Source organism: Neofelis nebulosa, chromosome 10, assembly GCF_028018385.1.
Source record: "Neofelis nebulosa isolate mNeoNeb1 chromosome 10, mNeoNeb1.pri, whole genome shotgun sequence".
Taxonomy (NCBI): domain Eukaryota; kingdom Metazoa; phylum Chordata; class Mammalia; order Carnivora; family Felidae; genus Neofelis; species Neofelis nebulosa.
In genome coordinates this window covers 113,023,731-113,041,886 of record NC_080791.1, presented here as the reverse complement: position 1 = coordinate 113,041,886, position 18,156 = coordinate 113,023,731, and the positions used below count along the sequence as shown (strand labels likewise).

The 18,156-nt window shown below is 55.1% G+C and overlaps 1 protein-coding gene across 3 annotated transcripts; it reads left to right on the top strand.

The window, feature by feature from the left end:
* DHCR7 (7-dehydrocholesterol reductase) lies at positions 1 to 16,864 on the top strand. 3 transcript variants are annotated; one of them, XM_058689990.1, is made up of 9 exons: positions 1 to 76; positions 3,608 to 3,737; positions 6,471 to 6,574; positions 7,144 to 7,366; positions 8,712 to 8,802; positions 9,622 to 9,835; positions 12,219 to 12,423; positions 13,212 to 13,343; positions 16,344 to 16,864. In XM_058689990.1, exons 3-9 carry the CDS (start codon positions 6,477 to 6,479, stop codon positions 16,806 to 16,808), a joined length of 1,428 nt encoding a protein of 475 aa, XP_058545973.1. In that variant the 5' UTR covers positions 1 to 76; positions 3,608 to 3,737; positions 6,471 to 6,476; the 3' UTR covers positions 16,809 to 16,864. The 3 variants fall into 3 exon arrangements, with proteins under 3 accessions (XP_058545973.1, XP_058545972.1, XP_058545974.1); XM_058689989.1 differs by lacking the exon at positions 1 to 76 and adding an exon at positions 120 to 222; XM_058689991.1 differs by lacking the exon at positions 1 to 76 and adding an exon at positions 3,371 to 3,391.
* The last annotated feature ends 1,292 nt before the right edge of the window (positions 16,865 to 18,156 follow it).

Below are 18,156 nucleotides of genomic sequence, written 5' to 3'. Positions count from 1 at the left end.
CTGGGGGCGGGGCTTCGGGGCGGCCCTGCCAGGCCGGGACTCCGGGACCCGGGCGGGTTCGCAGCCGGGCGCTCAGGTGAGCCGGGGCGGTGCAGCAGGTGGGGGGCCCGCGGGTCGGCCGGGCGTGCGCGGGTCGAGGAGCTGTGCGTGCAGGTGAACCGGCGGGGGTGGTCGAGGGCGGGGTGCCCGCTCTGTGCCCCCCTGAGCTCTTCCTGCAGCAACGTGAGTAAAGAAACAGGCGCCGCATCGGGTGCCCGGATTTAAGACGCGGGCAACGGGGGGCGGCCCAGTGGGGGGAAGAGGACCTTTTTGTATCCTCTTGGTAGCGGAAAATGACCCGCTCAGAAGAGCGCAATTCGGCGAATTTCTTTTTAATAAAATGTTGAGGAGTCTTTTTTTTTTTTTTTGGATGCATATCCAGTTTACTTATTTATCTATTTATTATTTAATTTATTTTTAAAATTTACATCCAAGTTAGTTAGCATATAGGGCAACAGTGGTTTCCGGAGTAGAGTCCTTAGTGCCCCTCCCCCACTTAGCCCATCCCCCCTCCCACAGCCCCTCCGGCAACCCTCTGTTTGTTCTCTGTATTTAAGAGTCTCTTCTGTTTTTGTCCCCCTCCCTGTTTTTATATTATTTTTGCTTCCCTTCCCTTATGTTCATCTGTTTGGTCTCTTAAAGTCCTCATATGAGTGAAGTCATACGACATTTGTCTTTCTCTGCCTAATTTCGTTTAGCGTAATACCGGCTAGTTCCGTCCACGTAGTTGCAAATGGCAAGATTTCATTCTTTCTGATGGCCGAGTAAGACTCCGTTGTATCTATATCCCACATCTTTATCCATTCATCCGTCGATGGCCATTTGGGCTCTTTCCATCCTTTGGCTATTGTCGATAGTGCTGCTATAAACGTGGGCGTGCGTGTGCCCCTTCGAAACAGCACACCTGTATCCCGTGGATAAATGCCTCGTAGTGCGATTGCTGGGTCGTAGGGTAGTTCTGTTTTTAGTTTTTGGAGGAACCTCCGTACTGTTTTCCAGAGTGGCTGCATCAGCTTGCACTCCCACCAGCTGTGCAAAAGAGACCCTCTCTCTCCGCATCCTCGCCAACGTCTGTCGTTGCCTGAGTTGCTCATGTGAGCCATTCTGACCGGTGTGAGGTGGTATCTCAGTGTGGTTTTGATTTGTACTTTCCCGATGATGAGTGATGCTGAGCATTTTTTCATGTGTCGGTCGGCCATCTGGAGGTCTTCTTTGGAGAAGTGTCTATTCATGTCTTTTGCCCATTTCTTCACTGGATTATTTGGTTTTTTGGGTGTTGAGTTTGCTAAGTTTTTTATAGATTTGGGATACTAACCCTTTATCTGATGTGTTGTTTGCAAATATCTTCTCCCATTCTGTCGGTTGCCTTTTAGTTTTGCTGATTGTTTCCTTTGCTGTGCAGAAGCTTTTGATTTTGATGAGTCCCATTTGTTCATTTTTGTTTGTTTCCCTTGCTTCCGGAGACGTGTTGAGTAAGAAGTTACTGCGGCCGAGGTCAAAGAGGTTTTTGCCTGCTTTCTCCTCGAGGATTTTGATGGCTTCCTGTCTTACATTGAGGTCTTTCATCCATTTTGAGTTTATTTTTGTGTCTCGTGTAAAAAAGTGGTCCGGGTTCATTCTTCTGCGTGTCGCTGTCCAGTTTTCCCAGCACCCCTTGCTGAAGAGACCGCCTTTATTCCATCGGATATTCTTTCCCGCTTTGTCAAAGATTAGCTGGCCATACGTTTGTGGGTCCATTTCTGGGTTCTCTATTCTGTTCCATGGATCTGAGTGTCTGTTCTTGTGCTGGGACCATAACTGTCTTGATGATGACAGCTTTGTGATACGGCTTGAAGTCCGAGTCTGGTTTGTTTGTTTGTTTGTTTGTTTTTCCAAAAATACATGAATGGCTGAGTTATGGGCGATGAGAAACAGGGGCCGTGAGAGGCCGGGTGTAAAGTTCAGAATAACTGCTGATAACAGCTAATCTTCCTGGGTGTAGTGCCAGATACTATCCTAGCAGGCGGCCAAGAGCGTTTCTTGGAACCTTGTCTGAACAGCACCGGGTCTGGTTTGGAGATTTGTTAGTCTGAGAGTAATAGAGACTGAGAAATACAGACGTGCCCAAACTGAACCTAAGATGAAAACGGATGATAAAGATCAGAATCTGTGAGAGGGTGATTAGCTGCTCTCCTGGTGCGAAGACAGTTCTTTCCAGAGGCCGGGTGGACCTGCCTGTCCGCCCAACATCTACTCATAGGAATTTATGGGGTCTTCAAGATGCCAAAAAGCTGCTGTGTGGGTCTCAGCCCACAGATAGTGATGCTGTGGGCGGGGATGCCCGAGGTACCCTCCTGGGCTCATGTTACTGTGGCGAGTCCCCCCTCCCCACCAGCATGGCTGGATCATCCTTGGGGTCCTTATAATTGCAGGACCCACCTTAGCAACAAGCACTGGGGAGCTCCGAGGAGCAAGGTTTATCACTCACAGGTCCTGGAGGGTACGCAGAATGCCCAGAGCCACAGTGAGCTCATGGGTGGGGAGAGAGAGAGAGAGAGAGAGAGAGAGAGAGAGAGAGAGAGTGTGTGTGTGTATAGATCTGGGGCTCTGCTGCCTTTAGGCTCAAGGGTGGAGGCCTGAGGTTTCATGGGTTCGCTCTTTATTGGCCAGTTAAAACATAAGAGTGGGAATAAGGGCTTGGGAAGAAGTGAATCCTGCAGCGGTCAGCCATCTTGGTCTTCTAGGGCTTTCTGAAAGGGTGGGAGTGGCCTGGTTCCTTCTCTGGTCGTTTTGCTGGTAGCTGGGTCAAGCAGCAGCGATATGTTTATTTGGGGTGGATGTCTTTGCCACAAATGCCTTGGCAGTCAGAAGCTTGCGGTCAGGCACTTCTACTGCATCATCCTGAGGCCCTCAGGAGCGATGTCCCTTTAGCTTTGGCCCGTGGAACTAAAAAACCAGTTGAGAGAGCTGACCAGGGTGCTGGAAAGCCCCATCCATTTCCCTGGCTCATCTTTAGTGTGGGACACTAACCATCCCTCATCCAGCTTTAATAACAGAACCTCATGCGCATAGGCATTCATGACCCCAGACACTCAGGAAGGTCACTGGGTCCCGTGAGTGTACAGAGGACCAGGCTCCGAGCCCGGGTCACTCTTGCTGCTGCTCTGTGTTCTTAGGCTCTCACTGGCTCCTAGAATGTACCAATGGAATGTGCTAACTCTAGGGGGCTTGATTCGGGCTGATGCACGCATGAGCAAGCTTCTAGAAATGTTGCAGAGGCATACATGACTTAAGGCTCATGTCTGAGGTGACTCCTCCATGGAGATCTCTATTCAGTGCCACCCATTGTCATCAAGTACCTACCATTTGCCAGGTACTGTGTGTACCAGGCAAAGAAGTTGGGTGGTAGTACTCCCTTCCTCCTCCCCTCCCGTGTGGGCTATCTTCCACTTTTGAACCTTGGCACACTGACCTTGTACTTCTCACTTGGTTCCAACAGGCCTTGAATAAATACTGTGTGGGTCCTAATCCACCTTCGGTCCTGAAATGTCAGCAACCTGGTGTATTTATCATCTTTGTGTCCCTGCAGGATTTTGTTCAGTGGGTTGAGAAGGGTCAAGCAGGCCTTGTGAATCATAAGAGTCTAGAGATTTTAGAGTGGCCCATTCAAGAAGGAAGACTTCAATTCTGTTGTGAAATCCCTACACAAGAGGTTGGAGGTAAGCATGTCTCAGCACTGTTGTTCATGGGCATAGACAGTGACTTTTTAGCTTTGAAAAAGTAGACGGCTGGTTCATCAACTCCTGTCTGTGAGTCTTAGGAATAAAATAAAATATACCCCAAATACCTCCCTCTCCCCTGTTTCCACATACCTTTTGCCAAGAATATGACTTACACGTTTATTATAGGATTCATTGCTTATGCCTGAGGGGACTCCTGGGTGAATGAATTCTATAATCTCAAAAAATATTTATTTGGGCTTATTTTAACCTGTAGAAGATACACTTTTTCCTTTTAGCAGCATTTTCTGTTTGGTCTTTCCACACTTAGTTCTTTTTTTTTTTTTTAAAGTAGGATCCACACCCAACATGGTGCTTAAACTCACAACCTGAGATCAAGAGTCTCATGCCCCACTGACTGAGCCAGCCAGACGCCCCTACCACACTTAGTTCTGAGCCTATAGGTTTCTGGCCGTTTTGCAGTTTTCTACCGTGTTTAATCAAGGTGACTGCCTTGCACCAGGCTCTGTGTTCGGTTTTGGGGCTGTAGAGTTGGAAGGTCCATAGAGAGTTCTTCACCCTGCCTTGTACATCATAGACAGACATTCTATAAACTAGCCTGTGAAAATTAAGTGATAACGGGTACAGTTCCCACACTGCAAATGAAAATGCTTTTGGTCGCTGAAATTTTTTTTAATGAATGTACCTTTGTATTAAAGTGCTTTTTCCAAAAGAAATTTTTCCAAAAGAAATTAGTGTTAAAAGGCTGATGCATAGAATAAACAGCTCCCTACTTCATCCCATAGTCTTCGTTCCCAGAAGCAAATACTTTTCATTCTTGTAGTTACTTCTGTGTTGCTGTTTTTACCCACTTATTTTTAAATGATTTGCTTTTGTCACTCCCAACTTCACATGTCCTTCTGCATCCAAACATCTACCAGCCCGTAGCCAGATATTACGTTGTTATGACAAAGTTGCTAGTATCTACTGTTAAGCCAACTAACGTACTACAATTATGGTGTTTGTTGTTGTTTTTCCCCTTTGTATGACTTTTTATTTTTCCTGGAGTTCGTGATTGCCTCACTTTTTCCACTTACTGAGGTTTTTATGCATCTGTCATTATTTTTTTTCTGAATGCTATAACAGAGCTTCATATATATCCATAATTTTTCTACACACTCTAACACAATAAAATTCATCATTTCCATTCTCCCTCCTGCTGTAGCCATTCATTTTGTACCAAGGTGGACTGGTTACTGTCTGGTGCACTGCACAGTTCTCATCCCCTCATCCTTTCTCTCGGCTTTCTTTTTGTAGTTTTCTTGGATCCTGTGTCTTCTCCGAATAATAATTAACCTGCAAATGGAATTCTAGGTTGCAAAAAAGTTTCCCTCAAAGTTTTTAAAGTTTTCCATCATTGTCTTCTGGAATCCAACTGGTTGCTGATACGATTCTTAATCCTGGATTTTTTTTTACTGTTTATTTATTTGGCAGGGGGAGGGGCAGAGAGAAAGAGGGAGAGAGAATCCCAAGCAGGCTCCATGCTTAGTGCAGAGCCCGACATGGGGGCCAATCCCATGACCATGATTTCATGACCTGAGCCAAAATCGGAAGTCAGATGCTCAACCGAATGAGCCACACAGGCGCCCCTCTTTTAGAGCTTTTCTCTAAAAGCCTTTAAAATCATGTTTTCTTACCTCCAATGTTTTGAAACTTCACTGTTAGAACTTATTCTGGAAGCGTAAATGTCACTGCTTTCCCCTTGGACAAGTTCAGTTCTTTCACCTTTTTTTTTTAGAGTGATTATTTATTGAATGCACTGTCCCAGGACTTGGTAGTAGAGCAATGGATAGGACACGTGGTTCCTGCCCTTGGGGAGCTTACATTCTAATGGAGGGAGGCAGTCAATAGACACACACTCAAATAAATTAAAGAATTCTACATAATGAGAACATGAGAAAATAAAGTAGCAGGTAGAGTGCCTCAGCAGGGGACTACAGGCAGTGTAGAAGCACTGATTGGCTTGTATATTGGTTCAAGATGAATGGCTATGGGGGAGAGGGGGCATGGAAATGATAAATTTTATTGTGTTTGAATGTGTAGAAAAGTTGCTAGTATGTACATTAGCTGTGGTAGAGCATTCACAAAAAAACATTAGTGATAGACGCATAGAAATCTTCGCAAATGGAAAAAGTGGGGCGCCCATTAACTCCAGGAAATATAAAAAGTCACACTAAGGAGGGGCCATTTTACAAAAGCCCCGAATGAGGAGACCTGTAAATTAAGTTATAAGCAGAAGCAGCAGGTGTCATGAACGAGATGAACCATATCCAAGGGGTGTTAAAGACCCTGTGTGCCTGGATTGGAAGGTATGAGGAGAAAGGGGTCGGGGGTGGGGGGCGGAAAGCAGGCAGGAGCGGATCGCAAGAGGCCTCTGAGCCATGGCTGACCCGGTTCATGCGGTAAGAGGGCGTTCTGCCGCAACCTGGAGAATTAAGATGAGCGAGAGACGTAGGAGGGCCAGGTGGGAGGTTATTGCGGATTCCAGGAGAGAGAGACTGAAGTGCAGTCTATGATCTCTTCCCTGCCTGGAACCTGCCATCTAGAACAAGGTAGTGAGTAGGCTAGTAGAAGAGCCAGTCCTGCAGAAGTTAGGAACAGGGGCAGATGTGGGAGATAATGGTGGCTGTTCTCTGTGGGACGATCTGAGTAGGACGTGTCTTCTTTCCTCAGGGCCCAATGGCTGCAAAGTCCCAGCCCGACGCTCCCCAAACCAAGAGTCGGGACAGCTTTGCCAACGGTGGGGCTGCCACTCAGGGGCAGTGGGGCCGTGCCTGGTAAGGCCTTGACAGTCTTCCCAACTAGAAAATGGAGCGAGATCTTAGTGAGAGGTGGCCAACCCTTGGGATCTTACGGACCTATCAAAAACACGAGTTTTATCATTAAGACTAACGAGAGATAAGCCAGATAAGCCGTCGCCCATTTTGTAAAGTAAGGGATTGGAGAAGGAATGAAAAGCTGGCTAAAACGGGCTGGCTCTGGTGGCGCAGTATCCTGTTGTCTGTATCCTCCTTGGATCGGAGAGCGTGGGGACTCCGGAGTGGGTGAGTGGCCCCCGCGGCCCGGAACCGGAGAGCCTCTGGCCTTGTGGGTCGCGAAAGGCCTCCCAGCGTTCGTATGCCGGATTCCGGGCTTCCTGTGGATGTCCGCAGATCTGTCAGTCTCCCCGGAGCTGGCGGTGGAGCACGCACATTGAGCGGTTCCTGCAGGCAATGGGGAGCCCTTTGCACCGAGAGCGAACGGCTGTTGGAAACAACGGGACCCGTCCGCACGTGCGGTGCATTGTCGAGGAGGCCACGCGGCCAGGGGGGGCCCCCGCGTGACCGCCTGCCATCTGCTGTTGCAGGGAGGTGGACTGGTTTTCGCTGGCCAGCGTCCTCTTTCTGCTGCTTTTGGCCCCTTTCATCGTATACTACTTCATCATGGCGTGTGACCAGTACGGCTGCTCCCTCACTGCCCCCGTGGTGGACGTCGCCACCGGGCGCGCTCATCTCGCAGACATCTGGGCCAAGACGCCGGCCGTGACAAAGGAAGCGGCCCAGCTCTACGCCTTGTGGGTCACGTTCCAGGTCAGCTTCCCTGGAGGGTGGTTGGGGCACGGCGGGCGTGCGGCGTCCCTCCGGCCGGGAGAGTCCTGGCCGTTGGTCCGGGAAATGGGATCTGGGCTCGGGTTGGCGTTCTCCTTCCCGGGACCCGGCAGGGCATCACGGTGTCTGACGCACCTTCGGTGGAAGCCTCCCCGTAGTTCAGGGGCGCGTGCAGCCCTGCAGGGACATGCCGAGAAGTAGGGAGCGAGACCCTGTGGGAGGGTGTGAGGCAGGGCTGGCCCGGGGAAGCTCCATGCACGACGGGAAGTGTATCTTATCAGTAGCCCCTGAGAAGGAGCATTCTGGCCCCCAGAGGTACGCTCTCGGTTACGAGAGACCCCACTCGGCAAAGCCAAGGCCTGTGTTCCCAGCAGGTGGCCACACGGTCCTGGCCAAGGACGTCCTCGACTCCGTTGTGACCCCACTGGCCTTTGAGACCAGAAGTTCACCAGAAAGGAGCTGTCTGCACAGAGGACCTGGTGAACAGGGAGAGCTGTTTATCATCTGAGTCCAGGGAAAAGGTGGTGGGAGAAGGCTCCCTCCACACCCCGGGTTTCCTGCTCTAGAGGAAAGCTCCAGCCGTTCGTCGTGGTTTCTCCTCAGGGTGCCAGCTTTTGGGCTTTAGAGCCCCTCTCATTTCTGGTCTCTTGGTCCCTCTGGGTGAAAAGATGAGAAGGGGCAGCAGGAATCACAGAAGCCTAAAAGTAGAGATATCAGTGGCCGAGCGGCTAAAACAAACGTTACGCAGCCATCTGAAGGAAGCGCTCACCTGTGCTACAGCGTGGGTGGACCTTGAGAACATTCGCTGAGCGAGAGGAGCCAGTTACGGAAGGCCCCAGGGCGCCGTGATTCCATTTATGTGAAACACCAGGGTGCGAAAGTCCGTAGAGACAGAAAGTGGGTTAATGGTTGTTGGGGGGCAGCGGGAGGGGTTGGGGAGCGACTGCTAATGGGGGTGGTGAATGTGTTCCGGGTGGTGGTGCTTGCTGACTGTGTCAATGCGCTAAATGACACTGAAAACGTGTCACGAGGGCCACTTGTACGGCCGGGAATTCTTGCAAATTTTTAAACGGCTCCAGAAACGCGAGAGGGAAGGGCTCGTGGGCTCTCCTGCAGGGAGACTGCATTGCTGCTTTGGGCCGGTAATGAACTTCCTGCTCGGGGCTCCTCCCCCTCCAGAGCCCCCGGCCGGCCGGCCTGCCTGCCGCCAGGGCTCCAGAGCCACACACTCTTCCGGAAGGAGTACCCGACCATCACCTGGATTTCGGCCACGGGTCACGTGGGTTAATGAAAGCAAGGGTCAAGCAGCTTAAAATCCCCACTGCAGGTGCTTTTGTACTCGGCGCTGCCTGACTTCTGCCATAAGTTTCTGCCCGGCTACGTGGGAGGCGTTCAAGAGGGCGCCGTGACCCCTGCAGGTAACTTGAGCCCGCAGGCCTCCTTTCTCCTCTCCCTGCCTCTTTGTCTCATGGGGCCTGCCCTCTCCCAGGCGGCTCCCGTCCCCAGGTGCGCTCACACTTGAAAGTGTGACAAAGTGACAAAATGAGTGTGAATTTTGCTCGGCCACTGCCGCGGCCCCGGGCCCCGATCGTCTCAGGGCAGCCTGGGACTGACCCGGCCGTGAGTTGGAACATCAGGCCCTTCGGTGAACAGAGGGCTGAGTGGTCCCCGGCCCCACGGCCGGTTGTCACAGCTGGGATCCTGGAGCATCTCCCCACCGAGAACACCGCAGCCACCAGCGGCGTCCGGGAGGGGTGGCTCCTGTTCAGGTCACCAAGAGCCCTGCAGGGGGGGACGCCACCCCTGTCCCTGCCTGCAGACAGCCCCCAGGGCCGCGGGGAGGCTGTGGTGCTTGCTGACAAGTATGTTAGGGGCACCCTCACTCCCTAGCGAACTGCATCCATCCATCCACCCGTTCACCCACCTACCCACCCACTGGCCCCCCAGCCGGAGCTCACTAGGAAGAATCAGAACCAAAGGGTGAGTCTGCCCGTTCCCTCGTCCAAGGACCCCGAAAGCAGGAGCAGTTAATCCCCGGACTAACAGCGTGATGTGTGCTGCTGGCATTTTGACCCGGGGCCCCGAGCTGTAGGGGAAGCTGACCGGCTTCCGGGCCTTGGCCTGGGTGTCCCAGACGGGCCCCCGAGCAGCAGCCGGGGCCCAGAAAGCAAGTAGGGCCTGGGCTGGCCACTGTTTTCAAGTGGAAACGCTTTGATTTTTAAATCGTCGCTCTGCAGGGGTTATTAACAAGTATGAAATCAACGGCCTGCAGGCGTGGCTCATCACGCACCTTCTCTGGTTTGCAAACTCGCACTTCCTGTCGCTGTTCTCCCCCACCATCATCTTCGACAACTGGATACCGCTGCTGTGGTGCGCCAACATCCTCGGCTACGCGGTTTCCACCTTCGCAATGATCAAGGGCTACTTCTTCCCCACCAATGCCAAAGACTGGTACGTTCTTCGGCGGCTGGTCAAGCCTAACGTGGGATGCGGATGCTTCCACCCCTAACCTTTCTCTGTGACCTTGGGATAGGAGTCGTGAAGCCCCGAGGATTGAGAATCCTTGAAGGGGGAGCCTGATGGAACCCGCTTGATTCTGGGGAACATCCTTTCTATGTGTCTGGGGGCCTTCCTCTGCCTTAGGAAGCATGCAGTTGAAGGTGGCCAAGTCCATCTTTGGCCGAGTCGTCACCTGTAGGGCTGTCATGGGAGCAGGGAAGTCAGCCCGTTGCTTCCATTCGGGAACATGAGTGTGGCCTGAAACAATCTTAGTGAGGAGTGTGGTTATCTCGGTGGCTCCAGTGTAGCACTTCTCAGGGAGAGCCCTACTGGTTGTTGCCTTCTCACGGAAGTCTTGGGTTGTGCTCCCCACAGCCAGCCTTCTCTTCACCTAGCTCTTTATCCATCCACCATCATCCATCCATCTACCCATTCACCCACCTACCCAGCCACTCATCCAACCTATCCTCCTACCCACCCATCCATCCATCTATCCATCCATCCAACCAACCACTCATCCATCTAACCCATCCACCCACTCATCCATCTACCCATCCATCCTCTATCCGCCCACCCACCCATCCATCCACCATCATCCATCCATCCATCTATCCATCCACCCATCCACCCACCTACCCACCTACTCATCCAACCCATCCACCCACTCGTCCAATCACCATCATCCATCCATCTATCCATCCACCCACGCGTCCACCAGCATTCATCCACCCACCCATCCATCTAATCCATCCACCCACTCATCCATCCATCATCCATCCATCCACCCGCCACCCATTCACCCACCTACCCACTCATTCATCCACCCATCCATCCTCTATCCACCCATCCACCCACCCACCTATCCGTCCATCCATCCATCCATCTATCCATCCTTCCATCTATCCACTCACCCATCCATCCACCATCATCCATCCATCCATCCATCCATCCACTCACCCATCCATCTAACCCATCCACCCACTCATCCATCCACCATCATCCATCCATCCAACCACCCATTCACCACCCACCTATCCATCCATCCATCCTCTATCCACCCACCCATCCATCCACCCACCCACCTATCCATCCATCCATCTACCCATCCTTCCATCCATCCACCCACCCATCCATCTAACCCATCCACCCACTCATCCATCCACCATCATCCATCCATCCAGCCACCCATTCACCCACCCATCCACCTAATGCACCCATCCATCAATCCATCTATCTACCTACCCACCCATCTACCCATCCAATCCATCTATTCCATCCATCCCACTTGTTCATCCACCTGTTCACCCCTATCCTTCATCCCTGGCTCCTTCAATCCCTCCATCCATCCCTTCCTCCAACTACAGATGTTGGTTGGGTTCCTCCTGTAGATGGGCGTAAGCAGTCACAAACAAGATTCTTATGCTTGGGTGCCTACATTTTAGTCCCAAATACATTTAGGGGCCCAAATAAAAAGAAAATGTGTTTCCTTTAACTCTTGCTCTTGGAAAATGTCTCTGGATGACAGTGCTTTGTGGTCTGTGTGGTAATTAGGTAATGAGGCTGATCTTCTGTGGCTCATGCTAATCGTCTTTGCTGCTTTACAATCAATCGCCTGTTGTAGACTTTGTATATTTTGCTTTTTTTACTTAACATAACTGAGGCACGTGGACGTGAAAACGTTTTTGCCATTAACACAGAAACCCCTATGTGTCTGCAAGTTATTCGCGAGGAGGGTCTCCATATCAGTCATCTTGGCTGATTCTCTGGTCACCCCTGGGGAGGGCTGTGGGGGAGGAACCAGGGCAACGAATGTCCAGCAAGGGTTGGTGGTGGGCCCCCAAGCCAGGCACCTTGCTCTGGACTCGCCACCCTTGCTCACTCTCTACCTGGGCGGGATTTATAATTTCACTTGCCCGTGGGGACCCGGGCCCCGGGAGTCACCGCAAACTGCATGCTTGGCTATGCAACGAAATCTTCGTGAAGTCAAGCTAGTTAGGCAGCTCAGCCACGCCAGGCCTCAAGGGGGCCTGGAGGAGGGTGGGAAGAAGCCCAGCTGGTTGAGGGAAGACTTAAGCAGAAAGTGTGCACTTTCGTGGGACGCGGCGAGCATCTCAGGTGCCAGGTCTCGGGGTGGCTCTGCCGGGCCGTAGCCGAGTGCCAAGGGAGAGCAGGGAGGCCTTGGGAAGCGAGAGGGACCGGTGTGCATCCTCCGGCTGCCTGCATCCCTGAGCTGACGCGAGGGCCAGGCTCGACAGCCTCGTCCACGTGCACACACGGGCCCCTTGTCGCGAGACGGGCTCCTTAGCGAAACGTATCTGCTGTTTCTATTTTCAAGCAAATTCACGGGCAATTTCTTTTACGACTACATGATGGGCATTGAGTTTAACCCCCGAATTGGGAAGTGGTTCGACTTTAAGCTGTTTTTCAACGGACGCCCTGGGATCGTTGCCTGGACCCTCATCAACCTGTCCTTTGCAGCCAAGCAGCGGGAGCTCTACGGCCAAGTGACCAATGCCATGGTCCTGGTCAACGTCCTGCAGGTAGCCTGTCTGCAGCCAAGGGGGAGGGAGCTCCAAGGCTTGCTGGGCCCCGGGAAATCCTAAAAGCCAGATGCGTCTTGAAGAACCTCACTCCACTGCTCTTAGAAGGGAGTCGGCCCCCTGCCCGTGAGTCTCTGGGGAGCGGGCTAGTGAGCACGCAGCGAAAGGTCCCTCATTGTCTGCCGGGCGCCGCGCCGGCCCTGCGGCCTCACTGGGCTCGGGGCCTCTTTCCCGGGAGACGCCTGTTAACAGCTCAAGCATGTGGTGGTCCTGGCCACGTCCACGGTTTGTGGCCTCTGAAGCGACTTCCCCACGTGGTCCCCGTGGGTCTCAGGCGGGGTGTGAGGGGTTCATTCTCACCTTTTCCCCACCTGCGTACGAGGCCGCTGGCCACCTGGCCGTGCCGGCTGCAGGGGCGGCCGGGCGAAGGACTTCCATGCCGGCGTGGGCCCTGGCGTGTGGGGCACCTTCCCCGTGGGCTGTCCCCAGTGCCTCCACGGTGCGCGACCTGCTCTCCGAGCGCCACAGCCTGGGCATCACCGGCCGGGGCACTGCTGGGCGTCCCTCTCGGTCACTGTCTGTGGGCCCTCATCCACTTAGACGGCAGGCTCTCTCAGGCTAAGGGCTCCCTTGCTGGCCTCCCTGGCCCCCCACGTCCCAGCCCCGTGGAGCACGTCACCGAGGAGCTCGGCGACACCCTGCGTGCCATCTCCTCATCTACGCGGGTTTGGTTTTCCCAGGGGCCCCTTGGTGGCCATGGCCGACACGTGACGGGTCCTGTTTTGTAGGCCATCTACGTGCTGGACTTCTTCTGGAACGAAGCCTGGTACCTGAAAACCATTGACATCTGCCACGACCACTTTGGGTGGTACTTGGGCTGGGGGGACTGCGTCTGGCTGCCGTACCTCTACACGCTGCAGGTGAGGAGCGGGGTGGCCGGCCCGGCGGGGCTTGCAGCTGTCTGGTCCCCAGGCACGCCCAGGGTGGCCCTCGGCAGACACAGCCAAGCACGTGCTGAGATCCCCTCTTGCACAAGTGGGGGACAGTTGAGGCTGGAGGCAGGAGGCTGCCCTGTTTCCAGGAAGAAGGAGGCTTGGTGCATTAGTGAGCTTGGGCCCCGGGACAGATACCATAGACAGGCGTGGACAACAGACAGCCACCGTCCCCGTCCCGGAGGCCGGAGCCCGAGGTCCAGGCGTGGGCAGGGCTGGGTTCCCCTGAGGCCTCTCTCCTAGTGCATGGACAGCCGTCCTCTCCCTGTGCCCTCACGGGATCGTCCCTCTGCGCGTGTCTGGGTCCTCATCGCCTCTTCTTTTTCTTTTTAATATTTATTTATTTTTGAGAGAGGGACAGAGCGTTGAATGGGGGAGGGGCAGAGAGAGGGAGACACAGAATCCAAAGCAGGCTCCAGGCTGTCAGCACAGAGCCTGACGCGGGGCTCGAACCCATGAACCGTGAGATCATGACCTGAGCCGAAGTCGGATGCTTAACCAACTGAGCCATCCAGGCACCCCTGATCCCCTCTTCTTACAAGGACCCTGGTCACACGGGTTCAGGGCCCACCCCGGTGACCGCGTGCCACCTTGCTTACTCTTAATAGACCCACTCTCCAGATAGGTTCACATTCTGGGGTCCTGGGGGTCAGGGCTCCAACATAGGGATTTGGGGGGGGACACAGGTCAGCCCATGACACTTAAGAAAGATGACAGGGTGTAGACTTTCGGTAAAAAGGAATAATTTGGCTGAACTGGGTGATGGGGGGTGGTATTCATATTCACACTTATTCAAATCTTAATGTTTAGAGGAAAAGAGGATTTCTTACCTTTTTTTGTTCCTTAAATACTTCACGAGGGTCTGTGTGGCACCAGGCATGTGATGGGGACGTGGGAGCAAAGGAGACGTGTGTGGGCCCTGCCTGCTTCGGGCTCACGGCTGGTGGGAGAGGCCAGGCAGCAGGCAGCCCGGTGTAGGGAAGGGGTGCTGGAGAGAAGTGGGGTCATCGGCTCCTGAGGGAGGGCCCAGGAGGAGCCCCCGGCCTGCCACTGGCAGCTGGCAAACGCATCCGGGGATAACCACGGCCTGGCTGAGAGCGGGATGGCGAGGCTGGCGGGTGAGGACGTTCCAGATGGGTGGGCTGGCACGTGCCGTCTCACTGCACGGAGAATTCAGGAGGACGTCGGGCCAGGGCTCTGAGGGGGAGACCCTGTGCCAAGGAACAGCAGTCTGGAGTCCTCAGGAGAGGCCTGGCCTGCATCGCAGAATCAAGGTGTGGAAGCGCTGGCCTGGGGAGCCGCAGGGACCGGGGTTCACACCGGCGGGGGAGGTGGCCTTGAATGGCCCCAGACATCCCTGGAAAAGGAGGGCAGCGCCATGTCGGGGCCGGGCGAGGCCGCGCGGGGGCACCGGAGCGGCGCTTGGCGGTGTGGCCGGGCTGCTCGGTTGCTGACCCCCATCCGCCCGCCCGGCACACCACGCAGGGCTGCCTCGGGGGCAGCCGGGGGGTGCGGGGGGCGGGCCTCACATCAGGCTCCCACGCCCTCCCAGCTCCCGCGAGAGCCCCAGCTCTGCTGCGCTCGCTGCGGCAGCTTGGACACCCTGGCCGGGTGCCACCTGCTCATGTTGTGAGTGAGGACGTCCGGGGTCAGAGGGAGGGTGTGGTCAGGGCTCTCGCTTAGCCGGCAGCGAGCAGGGTGGCTGCCTGGGCAGTTGCGCGAGAGTGGCAGGAACCAACGTGGGAAGGCTCGGTGACCTGCGCCGGGCCCGCACGGGCGAGGGGTTCCGTGCTTACAGCCGGTCGTGCGAGGCCCAGTGACGTGAACTGGCTGATCCTCTCTGTGCAGCATCCGGAACCAGGGGCCCCCGGGGAAGCAGGGGAGTCGCAGCAGAGCTGGGCTGGGGCTCCGGGTGCCCCGTCCCCGTGCCGTCTATAACTCCAGGTCCTCCCTTGAGTGCCCCTCGCCGTCTGTCCGGGACCCGTGTCTCCACCTGGCTGCTCGCACGCTCCCGGGCTCCCCGATTCTGTGAACAGAACGATAACAGATCAAACGTGTACATGTACAAACGTGCATAGATCATGAGTGTGTGCGATCACACATCTGTGTCTCTCACTGTGAACCAGGCCTTGTTTCGGCCTCTCTTTGTATGCTGTATGTGTATCATTTCATATATCACATCATATATGTATCACATCACATCATATCATATATATCACATGTGTCATATCACATCACAGCTGCGTTAGAATTCTCTCCACACCCAGAACCAATGGGGTGTTCATGCACATCTATGTGTATGCATACAACTGAATGTATGCCTGTATACGTATGTGTGTATATATTCGCACATATATACACATATTCACACACAGGAGAGAAGCAGTAACTAACTCATGTGATCAGGGGGCCCAGCAAGTCCGAAATCTTCAGGGCGGCCAGCAGGTTGGCCGTCCAAGGATGTTAGAGTCGGCTGGAGTCTGAAGGCAGTCTGCTGGCGGAATCTAGTCTTGTTCTGGCGGGAGGTTGGCTTTTTTTTTTTTTTTTTTTTTTCCTTTAAGCCTTCAACTGATTAGATGAGGCCCACCTACAGGGTAGAGAACAAGCTGCTTTACTCAAAAGTCTACCAGTTTAAGTTTTATTTTATCTCAAAAAATACCTTCACGGCAGCTATCTGGGCACCGTGGCCTCGCCAAGGTGGCATCCAGTGGACCATCATAAAATTACATTCAGATGACACTTCTATGGTATGTTACACTTAGGCTACGTATGATGTGCGGGTGCGCGTGCGTGTAGGTACGCGGATCCGTTTGCCATGCGCCGCGGCGGGTGCTTTTACTCGCCGAAGAGGAAACCGGCGTGTGGGATGGCGGGGCGGCTAGTCGGGGGATGCGAACCCAGGCCGTGCTGCTCCCTCTCGCCCCGCAGGGCCTGTACCTGGTCTATCACCCGGTGCAGCTGTCCCCCCCCCACGCCGCGGGCGTCCTGCTGCTGGGGCTGCTCGGCTACTACGTCTTCCGGATGGCCAACCATCAAAAGGACCTGTTCCGCCGCACGGACGGCCGCTGCCTGATCTGGGGCGGGAAGCCCCGGGTCATCGAGTGCTCCTACACGTCGGCCGACGGACGCAGGCACCACAGCAAGCTGCTGGTGTCGGGCTTCTGGGGCGTGGCCCGCCACCTCAACTACACGGGCGACCTGATGGGCAGCCTGGCGTACTGCCTGGCCTGCGGCGGGGGCCACCTGCTGCCCTACTTCTACATCATCTACATGACCGTCCTGCTGACCCACCGCTGCCTCCGGGACGAGCACCGCTGTGCCAGCAAGTACGGCAGCGACTGGGCCCGTTATACCGCCGCCGTGCCTCACCGCCTGCTGCCCGGGATCTTCTGAAGCCCCGCCCCGTGGGAGGGGCCCCGAGCCCGGCCTGCAGGGCTGCCTCCCGCCTCCCCCCCCCCCCCCGGGGGCCTGCAGGGCTGCCTCCCGCCTCCCCCCCCCCCCCCCCCCGGGGGCTTGCGACGCCTCGTCGCTTGGTGCGTCCCCTCCCCTTGTCCCTGGGCGAGCCCTGGGGGTTTCTAGGGCCTGTGCCCACCGGCAGAAGTGACCAGCGTTTCCCACGGGTGTTCCGCGGGCAGGTGGGGGCCCCCGCTCACCTCGGGCAGCCCGCGATGACAACGTCTGTGCTCCGTGTCGTCAGCCCGAGCTCCTGTGCTGCCCGGACGTCTTCGGCTCCCTGCCACTTAGTCTCTCTGAATCAGTTGGAGGCGCGCTGCACCAAGAAGGGGGCTTCTGTTTCTAGTCTCGGTGATTCCGTTTCATTCCCTGGTCTCTCACGGCGTGCGGGGGTGCAGTGGGGGGACAGCCAAGGCGCACGTCCAGAGCATGCCGAGGTCCCGGCACCGGCCGTGGCTCCCCGTGTCCGGCCCTCTGCAAGGGCTCTGCCTGCGTGCCTGGCGACTGCACACATCGGCTCAGGCGACCCAGAGAACCTGTGTACCATCCAGGGGGCCTTCTCCAGCGAGATCTGAATCCCAGCCTTGAAGAGGGGGATGTCTTCCAGGTGAATTTTTTTACCCTGGGCACTTGCCCTGGACCCTAGGGTTTTCTTGAAAACTCTTTAAACATTATTGCCTTCGTTGACTTGGTAATTCTTTATATTAAACTTGCCCTGCCCAAACTTCTGCGTGGTTTCTGTCTCCCAGTTGGGCCTGACCGGACGTGAGGGTTCTGTTTCCGGTACGTAGAGGGGTGATGAGCTGCTGGGGCACTGCTTCAGGGCTGTGGGCACTCACGGTGGGTATTTAGGGGACTGGCGCCAGCCTCCCCCCCCACCGCCCGCCAAAGGAAGAAATCCCAGCGTGGAGTGGGCAGAGGTGCCGGGAAGCAGGCACCAGGCTTGCCTCCTGCCTGGAGAAACCAGCCGGGAAGGAGGTGTGAGCAGGGCGTTGGGCGGGGCCGGGTGGGGCCTCCCCTGCTTCCATTAGGAACAGGCAGAACAGGCTGGTGGGTTCCCCAACAGCCCGAAACCGGTGAGAGATGAGAGCTCGGGACCCACCCAGGCCAGCTTGGAGGGTGGTTTTCCACCTTGCTGCTCACCACCCCCCACCCCTGCCACCTATTCATTCCAGCCCTGGGCTGCGGGGAGGCCCAGGCGTCCTGTTTATCACAACCCACATGTGTGAATACTGGCCAGCCTGGGGAACCAGTGTCCTGGATGGCCCTGAGTAGAGTGGACCCTCCT